The sequence below is a fragment of the Pteropus medius genome, unplaced genomic scaffold, assembly GCF_902729225.1.
Source record: "Pteropus medius unplaced genomic scaffold, Ma_sr-lr_union100, whole genome shotgun sequence".
Classification (NCBI taxonomy): Eukaryota; Metazoa; Chordata; class Mammalia; order Chiroptera; family Pteropodidae; genus Pteropus; species Pteropus medius.
Window position 1 is genome coordinate 15,006,018 of NW_024354500.1, and position 16,190 is coordinate 15,022,207.

Consider the following 16,190-nt stretch of genomic DNA (forward strand, 5'->3'; position numbering starts at 1 on the left):
TTATTCCTTAATATGATTTATGTTAAAATGTTTGCCTTCCATAGAAATTTATAAAGATAAATTTTTGTTTTTCCAATTTTTTATGGGCCTTTTCTTTTTACAGATAGCCGATCAGATGTTCTTTCATAGTGATTATCGGCCCCTTATTCGTGATGCCAACAATTTTGTATTAGATGAACAGACTCAGCAAGCACCTCATCTCATGCCTCCCCCTTTTTTGGTTGATGTTGATGGTAATCCTCATCCATCAAGATATCAGAGATTAGTTCCTGGTCGTGAAAATTGCAGGGAGGAGCAACTCATCCCTCAGATGGGAGTAACTTCCTCAGGTAAATGCTCATTTTCATAGACAACCCAATTTTTCTTTTCCTACTGAAGCCTTATAAAATTGTTAATTTGTAACACTTTGTTTTTAATTGCTTCGAACAAATGAGAAGTAAAATGATTTTTTTACACTTCTGCGAAGTTCTTTGAATAATGCTTAAGTGTTTTAAGATAATTAAGGTACAACGGAGATTTAAAGCAATAATTTGGTGTGTATCCATTTATAACCTCTGGGGACTAATAGGAAAAGTCCCTATGTTTGGTGTGAGTTGAGTCTATTTATTCATTCAGCAACATATATTGAGAATATCCTCTGTTCTTGACACCTCTGTTCTTAAGCTATGGTAGTCAATAGTGAATTAGATTACTGACTACCATGATCCGTACTTTCATGGAGTAGATTAGTAAACACAGTTATAAACAGATAAATGTTTAAAAATTGTCATAAATGTTAAATGGAATAATTAATTGTGAGAGAGAGACTAAGACTAGATAACCTATTCACATTGAAGATTGTTTTAAGAGGCGATTGGCTTTTAAAAGTTTATAAGTAATATAGGGATGAAAAGTGTTGAGAGCTATTTTAGTGACATTGTGGAGGGTGAGTGTTAAATTATTTATGGAGTTGAATGGGAGTTGAAATGGAGACAAGGTCAACAGACATCTTCCCCCCTTTGACAAGAAACATGGCACTAATTTATTAAGTGAAAATAATGGACTCTATAAAGAAGGTTAAACTAGTTTTACAATTATGAATCTTTCCATTATATTTTAGTCTAGAAAAATGTTTAAGAAAATTTTCTAAGTTCCGTACTCTTAACATAATGGACAAGAAGATTTAAAGGACACATACAGGATATATAAAGAGTAACTTTTAAATAAATTTAGATTCTGTAAGCAGCACAGAAAAACCAGTTTCACTGCATTATAGAGAACCCACTTCTTATTTTTCTTAAAGGATTGGGCATGAAATTGCCATGAAGATGGACATATTGGATAGGAAGGGCTGCTCTTGGAACTAGACATGCTCACTCAGGATGGAGAGTGAGGAGAAGCATTAAAGAAATATTCTCTGCTGCCACTTGTAGAGAGTAGTACAGTCCAGCAGACCTGAATGTCTGGAATCTGTGAAACTAAAATGTCTCGATACATGGACACAGCATGAACTCAAAGAATCTAAGAACAGGTAGTATTCAAGAAGTCTAGGCAGGCATTCAGGTTAGAGAAGTCTCAATTATTAGAGAAGTCTTGGTCATAAGACAAATTAAATGTCTTCAGTCTCTTGGAGAGGGAACCAGCAGGAATCAGATCTTGCCCAGGTCTCAAAATAGGTACCTAGGCTGGGATTTTAGGCACAGGGAAATAAGGAAAAGACTCATTTATTAAAATATTATTGTTACTTCATTATTGTGATTATTACTTTTTTCCTCCATTTAACAGTTTATAAAGGGCTTTTATAAATACTATCTCATTTAATCCTTGTAGCTATGGTATCTCAATACTAAAACCTTAGGGGAAGTGACATTTTAACATTATGTCTTGTTCAAGTTATAAAAGATATGAAATCACAGTGACTTAAACCCAGCTCTGACTCCCAGTTCATTGTTTTTTCTTCTATTCTAAGCTGTCCTTAGACTAAGAAGTAGACTTGACCTTGAAAATTAGTAGACACTGGTTATTAGTACAGGGTCACAAGAGAACCCATAGCAGTAATTCTGGCTTCATTGTGAGTCACAGAATTTTTAAATGTCCTAAGTCACCAAATTCCGGATAAACATCATTTCTTTAATTAAGACTTAATACAAAAATAGAACAAAGGCAAATACTTTCTGAAAAACTTCATTATTCCTAATTATGTTTCTATTTGCAAATCTAGACCTACAATAAAATTTAGTTTGGGAAATCCCTTAAAGTTAGGTAAAAATAGATAATGTCTATTATAAATTCTCTTGAATGCAGTTTTGTTATATTTACACTGAACAATACACTTTAAATGTGTTTTCTCAATTGTAAACTTGAGCTATATCAGAGTAGTCATTAGTGTTCAAACATGAGAGTTTCTGCTAACAGCATACCAGGAAAGAAGCATCTACAGGCATTTTAATTTATACCTCCATCTACTTTTACCGTGTTCTAGCTTTGTGATTTTGGATAAGTTATTTTATCCCATTGAATTTTAGTTTTCTTTTATGAAATAACATTATATGCTTAATACATGAAATTTCCCTTTTTCTTATACCTTCCTTACTGTTACTTCTTTGCAGAATACGTTGTATCTTCTCTTCTCAGCCCACTCTAAAAGTCTGGTCTCATCAAATCTTCTCTTATATACCCTCACACCTCTTGTAATTATTCCCTTCTCTACTCATGGCAAGTGCTTTCATATATCTCATGACATTTAAACTTTTTATTCATTCAGCAAGATCACACATATTTATATGCCTAGCATTGTGCTAGATTTAGAATGTTAAGATGTATAAGATAATTTATGCTTTTGAGCAACTAGTGGGCTTCCTTTCTATGTTGGGGTGAGTATTAAGACATGTACATATTGTTGAAGGAAATGAAAGAGGATAGAAGCTAATTTTTTTCAGGGATAGTCTAGAAAGATTTCACAGAGGAAATATCATGGCTGTGCCATTTGTGTTAGCGCTGAAAGATAAGTTAGTGTTTATCATATGTACTTGAAGTGGAAGTTTTGTGGTCAAAAGCTCCAAAGCATAAAGGTTTATCCTATTAGGAGAGTAAGAGTCAGGCGGTTCCATGTGACTAGTATAGGTGAGAGTCGATGCTGGAAAAGTAGGGTGGGTTAAAAAATACCCAGTTCCTCTCTACCTCAGAGTCTTTGTACTGACTCTTAGCCTTGTGTTTGGAGTGTTCTTATTCTAGCTCTTCACATGGATTATTAATTACTTTTCTTCAAGTATTAGCTCAAATGCTGCCTTCTCAAAGAGGGCTTCTTTGACTTTTCTGACTTAACATAGGTAGTTCTCATCTCTCTTCCTTCCCTATTTTCTTTTTCTTACAATCTTTAACAACATTTTTAACAATCTGCATTAATATATAGGTTTACTGTTCAATTTCCCCATTAGATATTAGATTGTTCAGGGACCTGGGTGTCTCTTACTCACCACTGGATCCTCAGTTCTTAATTCCTAACACATAGTAGACACTAAGAATTTGTTGAATAAATGAAGCAGTAAAGATTTTTTGAGAAAGTGGGTAATCAGATTTGCCTTTCTAAAAGAAACTATGATCTCAGATGAATCCTACTTTTACAACTTATTAGATATGTGACTTTAGTTATTTTGGTTTTCTCATCTGTAAATTGGAGTTAATAATACGTACCTAATTGAGTTATTGTAAGGATTATATGAGTGAATCATATAAACAGTCAAAGTTAGGTATTATTATTTTAAATTAAGATCGGGGAGGGGGGCGTGTTTCCATTTACACCCATCATTTACAGCTGATGATTTTAGATCTTTTACTCAAGCAAAATTTATATTTAATTCTGGACTCAAAAGTTAAGTTAGTGAGTAAAATGGTTTGAATAGTTGAATAAAGTATCCTTAGCATTTTGTGTGGTACTACATAGGACTGAACCAAGTTTTAAGTCAGCAAGCAAATCAGGAGATCAGCCCATTGGACAGCATGATTCAAAGACTACAGCAAGAGCAAGACCAGAGACGGTCTGGTGAAGCAGGTATCAGTAATACCAGCCGGTTAAGTAGAGGTAAGATGTGATTCTTTTAAGTGAAGTATTAAAAAATTGAAACAGTTTAAGTGTTCAACAGTAGAGAAGAGATAAATTATGGTACATCCATAAAATGAAATATTAGGCTGCCAAATTGATCATGTTTTTGAAGAATATTTAATGCCCTAAACAAATGTTCTTAATATAAGGTTTGAAACTGTAGATAAGTTTTGAATAAGTGTATATTCTTCCAAATATCCTGATAAACATGTAGAACTTAGAATAATTTTAAAAATAAAATTATTCAGTAATTTAAGAAATATATTCAAAGGCACATTCTCAAACATCTTTAAGAGAAAAGTTAAAGCAGATTTATGAACCATAAATATCCTTGAGTTTGTCTGTTTTTGCTTCTTACATAGTTTCCCTAAAAATACATGGTATTTTTTTAAAGTAATTATTTTACATCTTTGGAGCTTAATAGTAGTTATGATTCATTAATATATTTAATCAACTGAATAATAACCATGATTTGTTTTTAATAAACTTTTGCCTGTGGTTTAATTCCTGATTTGATAATTTATTATTTGCCACAATATGAAGTTCCATGTGGAAGATAGTATAGATTTTTTTTTCTGTTGTAAGTTAATGGAGAAATGTCTCTAAATAGAACTTATTATATTATTTTTTTTACGTAGGCTCTGTAAGCTCTACCTCAGAGGTTCATTCACCACCAAATGTAGGACTAAGGCGTAGTGGACAAATTGAAGGAGTGCGGCAAATGCACAGTAACGCACCAAGAAGTGAAATAGCTACTGAACGGGATCTTGTAGCTTGGAGTCGAAGGGTGGTAGTACCTGAGCTTTCAGCTGGTGTAGCCAGGTAAAAGAAGTTGTGAATTTTTATATACCACAGTTGTTTGTATTCATTTTTAATTGTAGTCTTCAAAGTACTTTTTAGCTCTGTAATTTATTTTAAATTTATCTGAAGATGTATTTTAAACTATTCATGCCTCTGGAGAAAAAATAAATTTCAGTATGTGTTCTTTTCTAGAATGATTCATATAAAGGATATGAGGGAGGAGGGCGTTAAGGTGAATGAGAGAAAATCCTAAATTTGGCTTTACCAGATACAAGATTTATTAAGTAGCATATTTAAATGCTAATTTTTCTTGTTTTATTGAGACTTAACACATTGCCATGAAGTCCGTCGTAATTGAGTTTCTAATGATTTTTACTTATTATTCACACCATATCTTTCAGAAGCATAGTGAAAATTATTTATTGGTACTATATATTAATATTTTTACAGATTAAAATGATTATTTAAAAGTACATATATATGAATTAAAAAGTATCGATTTGATTAGTCTTATTCTCAAGGTTCACCTCTAAGGGAACTTTTTGTCCCTAGTTCCTTTTGATTCTTTAGTAATGAAATATTCATGAATGTGGTCCTTCTGAACCCAACTAATACTACATATTATAATGCTATACTATAATAAAAAAATATGAAGGTCAAAATATGAATTTGATTTTAGGATTTCCTAGTTTCTTAAACTCAAAGATAATGGTAATACTATACAAACAGTCCCTGACTTAAAGATTTTTTGATTTTATGATGGTGATTTGCATTCAGTAGAAACCATACTTTTAATGTTGATCTTTTCTTGGGCTAGGGATATGTGGTACGATACTTGTGCATGATGCTAGCTGGGCAGTGGCAGCTCGCTGCAGCTCCCCATCAGGCGTGTGATCATGAGGGTAAACAACCAATACTCTGCAGTATACTGTGTTACGAGCATTTTTTTTTTAAATTGTGTTCTGAGCACAATAAGGTAGGCTAGGTTAGGCTATGATGTTTTGTAATTTAGGTGTATTAAATGCAGTTTTGACTTAATGATAGTTTCTACTTACCATGGGTTTATTGGGATAGAACCCCATTGGAAGTTGAGGAGCATCTATAATTAAATATTTTTGAATCTGAATGTTTAAATAGATTATGCTTATGATTGGACAGTACTTCAGATTTGCTTAGGATTTAGGATTAAATGTACATACCTAAAGTATAAATTTGAACAATAACTTTATTTTATGACAAATATACCCAGATGTCCTTAATAAAAATTAACTCTCAATCTATTTTTAGTTGGAATCTTGTCCACTTTTTGATTCTAATGTTGAGGTTTGAATGGAGTGCAAAAAATGACACTTGTCTTTTTAACAATAATTTCGAAGTAATTGAAAACAAAAAAATAAGATAAGAAATCAGACTATTACTTATTATTATTGATATAGCTGTGAAGAATGTGGCTTCTATCTGCATGAAAGTGTGCTTCCTAATACTGAACCTCAAAATAATGGTAACACTGGGCTATAGTATTTCTCCTCATGGAGAAGCAGCTGGTTTACTTCTTTAAAATGCAGAGCAGAATATATACATTACTAAGTGGGTTTTTTCCTTTCAGACTTAGTTCACTTCTCCCCTGGAGAAAAATGAGTTAAGAGGTGAAAAGAGGCTAGGAGTGGATTGCTAGTTGGTGGTAGAGGTCCCTGCTCATGGAAAGAAACATGAGGAATGGGGAATATTTGTTTTTCTCTAAATATCCTTTACCTTTTAATCTCTTTTTGGGGATGCTTAACCATTGAGCTTATGGTCAAGCAAGGCTATGGTCATTACTTCAAAGGATATTTGACTTTACTGGAGCTTTGCCTTTAACACTTAGCACTCTTTCTTTGAGAATCTTCCTGGGATATACCCCTTGGTGTAGGTTGTTCAAAATTTGCCCCATAAGACTCTTCAGTGGGTCAGAATAGTACATTTATTAAAATTAAATCCAATTGCATAGTCAACAATGGACTAATATCTATAGATGTATAGAGAACTTTCAACTCAGCAGTAAACAAAACAAAACAGTCCACTCAGAAAATGGACAAAAGACATGAACAGACATTTTATCAAAGAGGATATACAAATGGCAAATAGGCACATGAAAAAATATTCAACATCATTAGCCATTAGGTAAGTACAAATTAAAACCCCAATAGAATAATTTCTGTATGCCTATCAGAATAGCTAAAATATAGTGACAGCACCAAATGCTGTGGAGAGTGTGGAGAAACTGGATCACTCATCTATTGTTGGTGGGAATGTAAAAATGGTGCACCCAATCTGGAAAATAGTTTTATACTTTCTTAAAAACCTAAATTTGCGATTACCACTGATTCCTATCGTGGGGATTTATCCCAAAGAAGTGAAAACTTATGTTCAGACAAAAACCAGTACACTAATATATAGCAACTTTATTTGTAATAGCCAAATTCTAGCAGCAACCCAGATGGTCTTCACTGGGTGAATGGTTAAACAAACTGTGTTATATCCACAACATGGAATACTACTCCACTGTAATAAAAAGGAGCGACCTATTGATACATCCACTTGAATACTCTTGAGGGAATTATGCTGAGTAAGAAATTGATATCAAAGGTTACATAGTGAAGTCCATTTATGGACTATTCTTGAAATGACAAAAGGATAGAGATGAGAACATATTAGTGATCATTAGATGTTGTGGGTAGGAAAGACTGAGAAGGAGGAGAGAAAGATGAGCGTGATAATTAAAAGGACACCACGAGAGATCTTTGTTGTGACAAATGTTCTGTGTCTTGACTAGATGGATACATAAACCTACACATGTGATAAACTTGAATAGAACTAAATACACACACACTCGTAGAAGACTGGAGAGTTCTGAATATTGGTGGGTTGTATCAATGTTGACATCCAGGTTGTGATATTGTACTATAGTTTTGCAAGATATTACCATTGGGGGAAACTGGTTAAAGGATACAAGGAATTTCTATTATCTCTTAAAGCTATGTGAATCTACAGTTATCTCAATAAAAAGTTTAATTTTTAAAAAGTTGTTAAAAATAAACAAATGAAATCAAGACCATTCTTTTCATAAGATGTAAATTAACTTGTTTTTCAGTCAGAATTATGACCAGGTGCAATAGAAATTTTACAGCTGAGTAAAATGACATTTTACTCAGTAATGAAATAACCTTATAGAGCTGTTCCAAATTTGAATATTAACTCCCAGCTGAAATTTCCAGGTAGAAATTATAGTTTAAGATTAAATACCTTTCTAATTCAAAATCTTGAAAATTGTAAAGAATTAAAGTAAAAAATAAAATTCTCTTGTCCTTGAGTTCAGGTTTCATAAAATTACAGTTCACAATTAATGTTCCTCAACTTTTTGTTGCTCAGTTTCAGTTTGATTCTTGGATAGAATTGAAGTGTTTTCAGTAATTGAAGGCCTGACCTGCCTTTTACCGGGTAGAATATAGTTCTCTCAGAGTTTTTGGAGTTATATTAGTTCTGTTGTGCCTCATTTTTTTTTTTTTCTTTTTAAAGATATGGCAAACAAGATTATCAAATAAGCCTTACACTGACAAAGTTTTTCAAAAAATAAATCTGATTTCTAACCCTTGGAACAATTACCTCAGGAATAACCATGTTCCCAGAATCTATACTTGATTTACCAAAGACCAGATCAGAGACAGTAGTATCAAGTTCAAGTAGTTGAAATCTGTCTTTCCATTGTTCTTGTCACTTAATGCCAAATGTCCACAGCACATAATTTATGAATTTAAACTCAGAAATTTTTGTCACATGCCTCCATCTGAAAAGAAAACATCAGAAATAGTATTCTCTCTCTGACACCTAACATTCATTTGGGTGAGAAATCATTTGTAAAAATTATATATTAACATGTGGCTTTTAATTCTCTTACAGTAGGCAAGAAGAATGGAGAACTGCAAAGGGAGAAGAAGAAATAAAAACTTATAGGTCAGAAGAGAAAAGAAAACACTTTACTGCTCCAAAAGAGAATAAAATACCCACAGTCTCAAAGGTAAATAGTAATTACTTTGAGTGTGTAATGTTTGCTTCATAAGTGACCGTTCTAAGACCCTTTTATAATTAAAGATGTTAATATTATAAATAAGATACTTAATGAAGTAAAATTAATATAGTTAATTCTTATTTATCTCTTTGTATTATCTGTTGAAATAGATACAACAAATGGTTGAAATACAACCATTAAAGTCTTTTTAATTAAAATTATTGGAGTGACATTGGTTAATAAAATCAAATAAATTTCAACTGTACAATTCAACAATACATCATATATATATTGTATTATGTGTTCACTACCCAAAGTTAAATTCCCTTTCATCATCAAATATTTGACCCCCTTTACCCCCATCTACTTCCTCTCCCTCCTCCCTTCCCTGTGGTAACCACCACTCATCCACTGTTTGTGTCCATTAGTGTCTGTTTGTTATGTTTATTTGTTGTTTTCAGTTTTATATCCCATGAGTGAAATCATTCATTTCCTGCCTATTAGCATACCTTTTTTTCTGAATGCCAATTTTTATATGCCCATTAGAATCTAATAAATTATATCACAAGCCTAAGCAAGATTTTTTTTAGTTCTGCTATTGGTTGCATACTCTAAAACAGGTTTTTGGTTTTATGTCTCATTCATTTATATATATATATATATATATATATATATATATATATATATATATATATATATATATATATATATATATATATTTTGCTGTTGTGCAACTATTTGTTATTGTAGATAATCAAGTCAGATATGCTGCTGTAAATAATAGGTCTTATTTTCTACATTAAAAGAAGTAAATTGTCTCTACTAGTTTACCTGTTGGTTTATCTGTCATCCTATTGTATAAAAACTTTTGGATCCAGTGGTTTTCATTTGGTCATGCCATAATCTGAGAGAGGTACATACTTATCTCCTTGAGTATCAAGGAGTCAAAATTATCCATTCTTCTTTTTTTTTTTTTTTTTTTTTAATCATATTAGCTTGAAAGCTTGAGAGCCTCCTTATAATCAGAGTTGGCTATACAGCTGTGCTGGCTGTGCAGCTGTGCTGGATTGTCACACAACTGACGTTGCTTTCAAGTTTGCTGAGCTGAAGATGATTGTTTGCTTTTCTGGGAAGAAGCTGGAAGATGGTCCCAAATTTTTGAAATCTGGTGATGCTGCCACCATTGGTGTGGTTCCTGGCAAGCCCATGTGTGTTGAGGGTGCTGTCCCATGTAGACCAAGAACTGGTGTTCTCAAACCCGGCATGGTGCTCACCTTTGGTCCAGTCACTTTTACAACTGAAAGTCTCTTGAAATGCACCATGAAGCTTTGAGTGAAGCTCTTTGGGGGATAGTGTGGGCTTCGGTGTCAAGAATGTGTCTGTCAAAGTTGCTTGTGGTGGTAACACGGCTGGTGACAACAAAAGTAACCCACCAATGGAAGCAGGTGGCTTCATGGCTCAGGTGATTATTCTGAGCCATAGGCCAAATCAGTGCTGGCTATGCAGCTATGCTGGATTGTCACACAGCTAATATTGCTTGCAAGTTTGCTGAGTTGAAGATTATTTGCCATTCTGGGAAGAAGCTGGAAGATGGCCCTAAATTCTTGAAATCTGCTGCCATTGTTGTATGGTTCTTGGCGAACCCATATGTATTGAGAGCTTCTCTGATTTTCCTCCTCTGAGTCATTTTGCTGTTTGTGACATGAGATGGATATTCATTTTAATTAGTAATCAAAACAGTGGACGAGAAAGCCGTGCTGGTGCTGGTGAAGTCATCAAGTCAGCCCAGAAAGCTTAGAAAACTAAATAATTATTATCCTAATACCTGCCACCCTGCCTTAAGCAGTGGTGGAAGAACCATCTCAGAACTGTTGTCTCAGTTGACCATTTAAATGTAATAGTAAAAGACTGGTTAATGATAACAATGCAGCATAAAACCTTAAAGAAAAGGAGGATGTTTTGTAGACCATTTGTTTTTGTGTGTGTGACAGTTTTAAGTTAGTTTTTAAATTAGTACTTTTTAATGGAAACTACTTGACTAAAAATCTATCACGGTGTTTTAAGGCCCATTAAAACAAAGTTTAATGAGTAGGGGGAAAAAAGTGAGGATATAATTATAGGTTCAAAGTTAGTTTCTGTCAACACTTTAAAGATAGTGCTCCTTTTTATTGTATATTTATTGTGTGATTTATTATGTGATATATGTATAAGTCTGATGTCAATCCCACTCTTTTTGAAAGTAATCTTTTTTATTTTCTCTTTATTTTTTATGTTTTTTTAGGTGTAAATTCTTAAATTTCCTGAGTTTATCTTTGTCGCCACGTTGGATTTTATCATTTTTTTTGATGATTGTTGTGTTCTCATCTGCTGCAGAAGACTTTTCCCACATTCATCTGCAGTAGAAGAGAGATAGCCAGCCCCCTGGTATCCTAGTTTCAGTGGCAGGGTATTTTGTGATCACCATTTTTGTTTCCAGTTTGTCTCTGCCTATTAATATGCCTCATAGCCTTATAGTTCTCTTTCTTATATGTCGTATAGGTTTGGTGTGGGTATAAAAGAGTTCAGTGTTTTCTCAATCTATTATTATGAATCCTTAAGTCCATATCACTTAATCAGAAAAAAGGTTTTTTTCATAATAGGATTTTTTATTAAGGGAAATATGTAGGCTGTTTCTAGTGATTATTATTACTATTTTTTACATTTTATTTTTTAATTTTATTCCCCCCTTTAAAAAAAGTTTTTATAACTGATCAATCAGCAAGTAAATTTTCATGTATATCACAAACCTGTGTAATGTAAAAATATTTGAGCTGGTGGTACTATAATCTAGTTCACTTATGTAGTATCTTAAATATGAATGTATTTTTTATAATTTACAAATATATAACCTTTAAAGTAAAATGTGTGCTCTTTAAGCATACGGTAAATAAATTTAATTTACTTTTTTCCAGAATCACGCTCATGAGCATTTCCTGGATCTTGGAGAATCCAAAAAGCAGCAGGCAAATCAACATAGTTATCGTACGAGATCTGCATTGGAAGAGACTCCTAGACCTACGGAAGAAATAGAAAATGGCACTAGCTCTTCAGATGTAAGATCTCAGCACATTTATAAATTTGTTCCCATTTTTACTCTTTTTTTTAAAATACGACTTTTATTCTTCACATTCATCGATATATTTATAGATATAGCTCAAACATAGTATTTCTGGTCTTGTAATGATAGGGATAGCTTTCATTTGCTAAAGACCTACTATGTGTGTTCAGGCATGGTGCACATATTCATAATCTTAAATGCCCCCAAAAAAATGCATGTGAATTATTCCCATTTTATATATATGAGGTATCTGAGGTTCTAAGATGTTTGGATTGCACATGTACCTAACTGTTAAATGGTAGAGGAGGGATTAAACTCAGGTTCCTTTTACTTTAGAGCCAGGCTTTTTAAATGGTGGTACCATGAGGTTCTAGTCTGTAACTATAATAACTGATCAAGAGACATTTAGAAATTTTTGTTATTTTTTTAATCACTGTACCTCTTTAGTTTTCTCAGTGTATTTAAAAAATATTCCTTATATATAATTATTTCCATAAATATCACTGTTCTACTAAATTAAATATTCTTTCAGGAAAGGCATTCAGTTTGCAATCATAAATCAATCTTATTCAGCACTTAACAACCATCTCCCACTCCTCCCTTCTCCCTGTCACCCCACTCCCTCACAATAGGTTAAAGATGCTATGATCATTGATACTGACCACTATATATTTTTGAAGCCATATTGTGTTTTGCACTGTTAGTCACATATGGGAATTCTCTGAGTATATTCTCTATAGACAGGGCAGTATTAGATCAAACTGAGAGTATTCTAACTCATTTAAAAGCTAGTCTCCAGTGACTTTAGCTTCTAGTATGGCCAGGTCAAAATGATATGTCCAATCTGGTGAAAAGACCGAATACACTAAGTAAACTTGACATATGACAATTTAGATGTACATACAAAACATAAAATACATGTGGATAATTATTTGCCTTATAAAATGTTTTCTTTTTGGAAGATTTATAGTATGATTCCTTTAATAAGTTTCTATAAAATATTTTAAACATGATTCAGCTTATTAGAAACATGTATTTCTAGGCAAATCCTTCATTTGTCTTCAAACTCATTTGTTTATGGTTCAATGTCCTTTTAGGGCAGTTGAATAAATTTCTAGGGGAGTGCATTGAGAACAGAATGTCACCTTGGGCACAGTATATTAAAGGAAAGAATTCTATTTTTTTGGTTTAAATATTTTGTACTTCCATATTATAACTATGTCGTATTAAGAATAAAGAAGTATGTTTCTTTTTTTCCTGTTTAAAGAAGTAATATACTAAGGATGGGAGTAATCACATTTGTTTAATGTGTTTTCCAATTATAGTAAATAGAAATTAAATTTGCTAATAAAATTTACTCTTGGATTTTGATCTTGTCATGTTTGCTTAATTTTCAAAACTATGGATTAGTTTATGTAATATACATTCTTAATTATTAACACAATAGAAGGAAAAAACTTTTCTCCCAAAATATTCTATTTTATTAGTAAGGGAATACATCCCATTATCTTCTTGAAAAATGATCTGACTGTGCCTACCAAGTAATAACACTGAACCATTCTTGTGGAGAGTGGTCTAAGCTTTGGAGTAAAATGACTAGGGTTCAAACAGGCTTAGTTGCTTATTAGATGCCTATTAATTGGGCTGGTTTTAACCTTCTTAAGCTTTAGTTTCTTTAAATAACTGCTCCTTAATCACCAGTGGTGTTTTGTCTAGATTGAATGGAATGAAGCATACAAAGCACTTAGAATAGTTTCTGACATAGTAGAAGTTTATTTAAAGTGAGCTGCTATTTTTATTGAAGCATAACGTTTATTTGAGCAAGGGAAAAGTTATATGAGATATTGTGACCAAAAACAATTTGTATAAAGAAAGTGTCTGTAACAGAAATTATCCTACGTTAACCAGTAAATATTTACTGAAGAGAGAGTGTTTGGATGGTTTTTACTCCTCTACCACTTGGATAAAAAAAATCATCAACCAGAGTTGGAATATTCTTTTTTTGGCATGATAAATCTATTTTAATAATAAAATTAAAAGTTCCTAATTTGAAACTTGTCAAAGCATCTAATGAAAAAAGAAAGCTTACATTTTAAAAAAAGCCAAGGAAATAAAAATTGATTTGCATTGTTAACTATGGAATTTGATATCATCCAATCTGGAAAATATATTATGAGGCTTCTAGAAAACAAACAAAATATATTATTGATCCAAGAGGTTGCTCTCAATCCAATATTCATAAGTATTATATCTTTGGACAAATTTAATAATTTGAATGTATTTAATTTTTATATAAAAATATAAGGCCTGCTTTTTAGCAACTAGTTTTAAATTAGGTTTTGATTTAAATATTATAATATGGTTGGTACTACTAGATATTACTTATTTTATATAATATGATTGGTACTAGTAGATATTACTGATTTTGTAATATTGTGCCATAAAATATGTATTCAATATCCCTTAGGAAGGTGAAGTTGTTGCTGTCAGTGGTGGAACCTCTGAAGAGGAAGAGAGAGCATGGCACAGTGATGGCAGTTCTAGGTAATTTAATTTTTATTTCTCCAAATACAATATAAAATCTTTAGAAAAGATGAAAGTTCTTTTTTACCAGCAACTTATTTCAGTCTCTTTGAGTTTAAATTTACTCTTTCAGAGAGTTTTTGTAGTTGTTTAAAATTTAGGAAATTTTCTTTTCTGACGTATTTTCTCTAGTAGAAAAAAATTTTTGGATATTGCAGCTACATCTGCAAAATGATGCTTTTAAGTTTATCTTCCTAGTTGGTATTTTATCTTTTGAATGTTGTTATTTTTAACACTGAACCACAAATTAGTCTCATTACTGGTTTTAAGAAATATTTGAGCATTAAATTATGAAAGTAATGAGATCTTATAGAATTCATTGTCGTGTATAGTGGCATTTGTTGAATGCTAATAATTTTTTTTCCAGCACTGAGAATAAACTTTTTCCTATTATCCTTACCTCATTAGACAGTGTAACTGAGGATTCCTTCAACTCCTTTTTCTGGCAGTTCATATTATTACAGAGCTGATATTCTTGGTTGCCCTTGTAAGGTCTTAGTTTCAAGAAGTGTAGCCTTTGGAAATGGTAATTATGTTTAGCCCTTTACACTCATTCCCAGGCAGCAGTAGCTCTTAAAAATTGCCAAAGAAACCAAGAGGTGGAGGCAATAAGAATTTCTTACATCAATGTTAGACTCAAGGGCTTTACTATTTCCACACCAGTAATTCCTAGTAATGATATGCAAATGCCCTTGGTTATGTTTGGTAGTTTTTCTCATTTGAAAGAAGGCAGCAAAAGAAATACTTTTGGCTTTAGCAGTTGGGAGCAGTTGTAAAAGAACATGGGCTCTTGGATTTGTTAGTTAGGTCTGTGCTGGCAGCAGCAGATTTTCTGTAAGAGTTGAATGCTCCAGAGAGTAGTAACCATATTTGGCAGGTGCTATTTACAGTGTATGTGACTGGGATAAGTGTAAGTAAATGCTTATAAGTTGAGGATAGCCTATTTAAGTTCTTAAAAATCCTTTAAAAATTTAAAAATGAAGTCATGAAATTATACTAGAAAACCTCTTAATTATTTGATTCTTGCCTATGATGATTATTCTTGGGGAGACATAGGTAAATGCTTATAAAGGACATTTGGGCCAGGGGAAGAGGTGATGGTAGTGGAATAAAACTCTGGTAAAAATCTGTTCTTTTAGGATTTATCAGGAATATTTGGAGAGGAGTGAGGTCATATGTCACTAAATCTAAGCAAAGTAATTATTGATTTTAACATAGTATAATTTAGATTTAAGGCATTTATATTTGTAAAACTATAAAATTAGTATTTTCATATACTAAAATTAAAACAAGATAACATAACTGATAATTTTGCAACAACATCAGTTAAGTAAAACGTAGATTTGTTGGGGGTAAACTGAAAAGAAATGGCAAACATGATTGTTAATGATGCATAAAATACTAAGGCCTGTATTTTTGTGAATGATGGCATGCTTTGAAGCATTAGGTGATACCTAAGGTATATGTAGATGCTAAGTAAAGTTTATAGGCACAGCCTTCCCACTGAGCAGGAATATTTCTGACCCTGCCAGTTCAATATCCAGCTACCACGAGAGTACCAGTGCTCTACCATAGGAGTTAAC

General features: G+C 32.5%; 1 protein-coding gene across 1 annotated transcript in view; it reads left to right on the forward strand.

The window, feature by feature from the left end:
- Positions 1–16,190, forward strand: part of PHIP (PHIP subunit of CUL4-Ring ligase complex) — a 111,052-nt gene that overhangs the window by 60,259 nt on the left and 34,603 nt on the right. The window contains exons 17-22 of the mRNA XM_039853155.1: positions 104–329; positions 3,923–4,060; positions 4,720–4,903; positions 8,819–8,936; positions 11,879–12,019; positions 14,492–14,568. Coding sequence (XP_039709089.1) covers positions 104–329; positions 3,923–4,060; positions 4,720–4,903; positions 8,819–8,936; positions 11,879–12,019; positions 14,492–14,568 — 884 coding nt within the window. The remainder of the gene's footprint in view (positions 1–103; positions 330–3,922; positions 4,061–4,719; positions 4,904–8,818; positions 8,937–11,878; positions 12,020–14,491; positions 14,569–16,190) is intronic.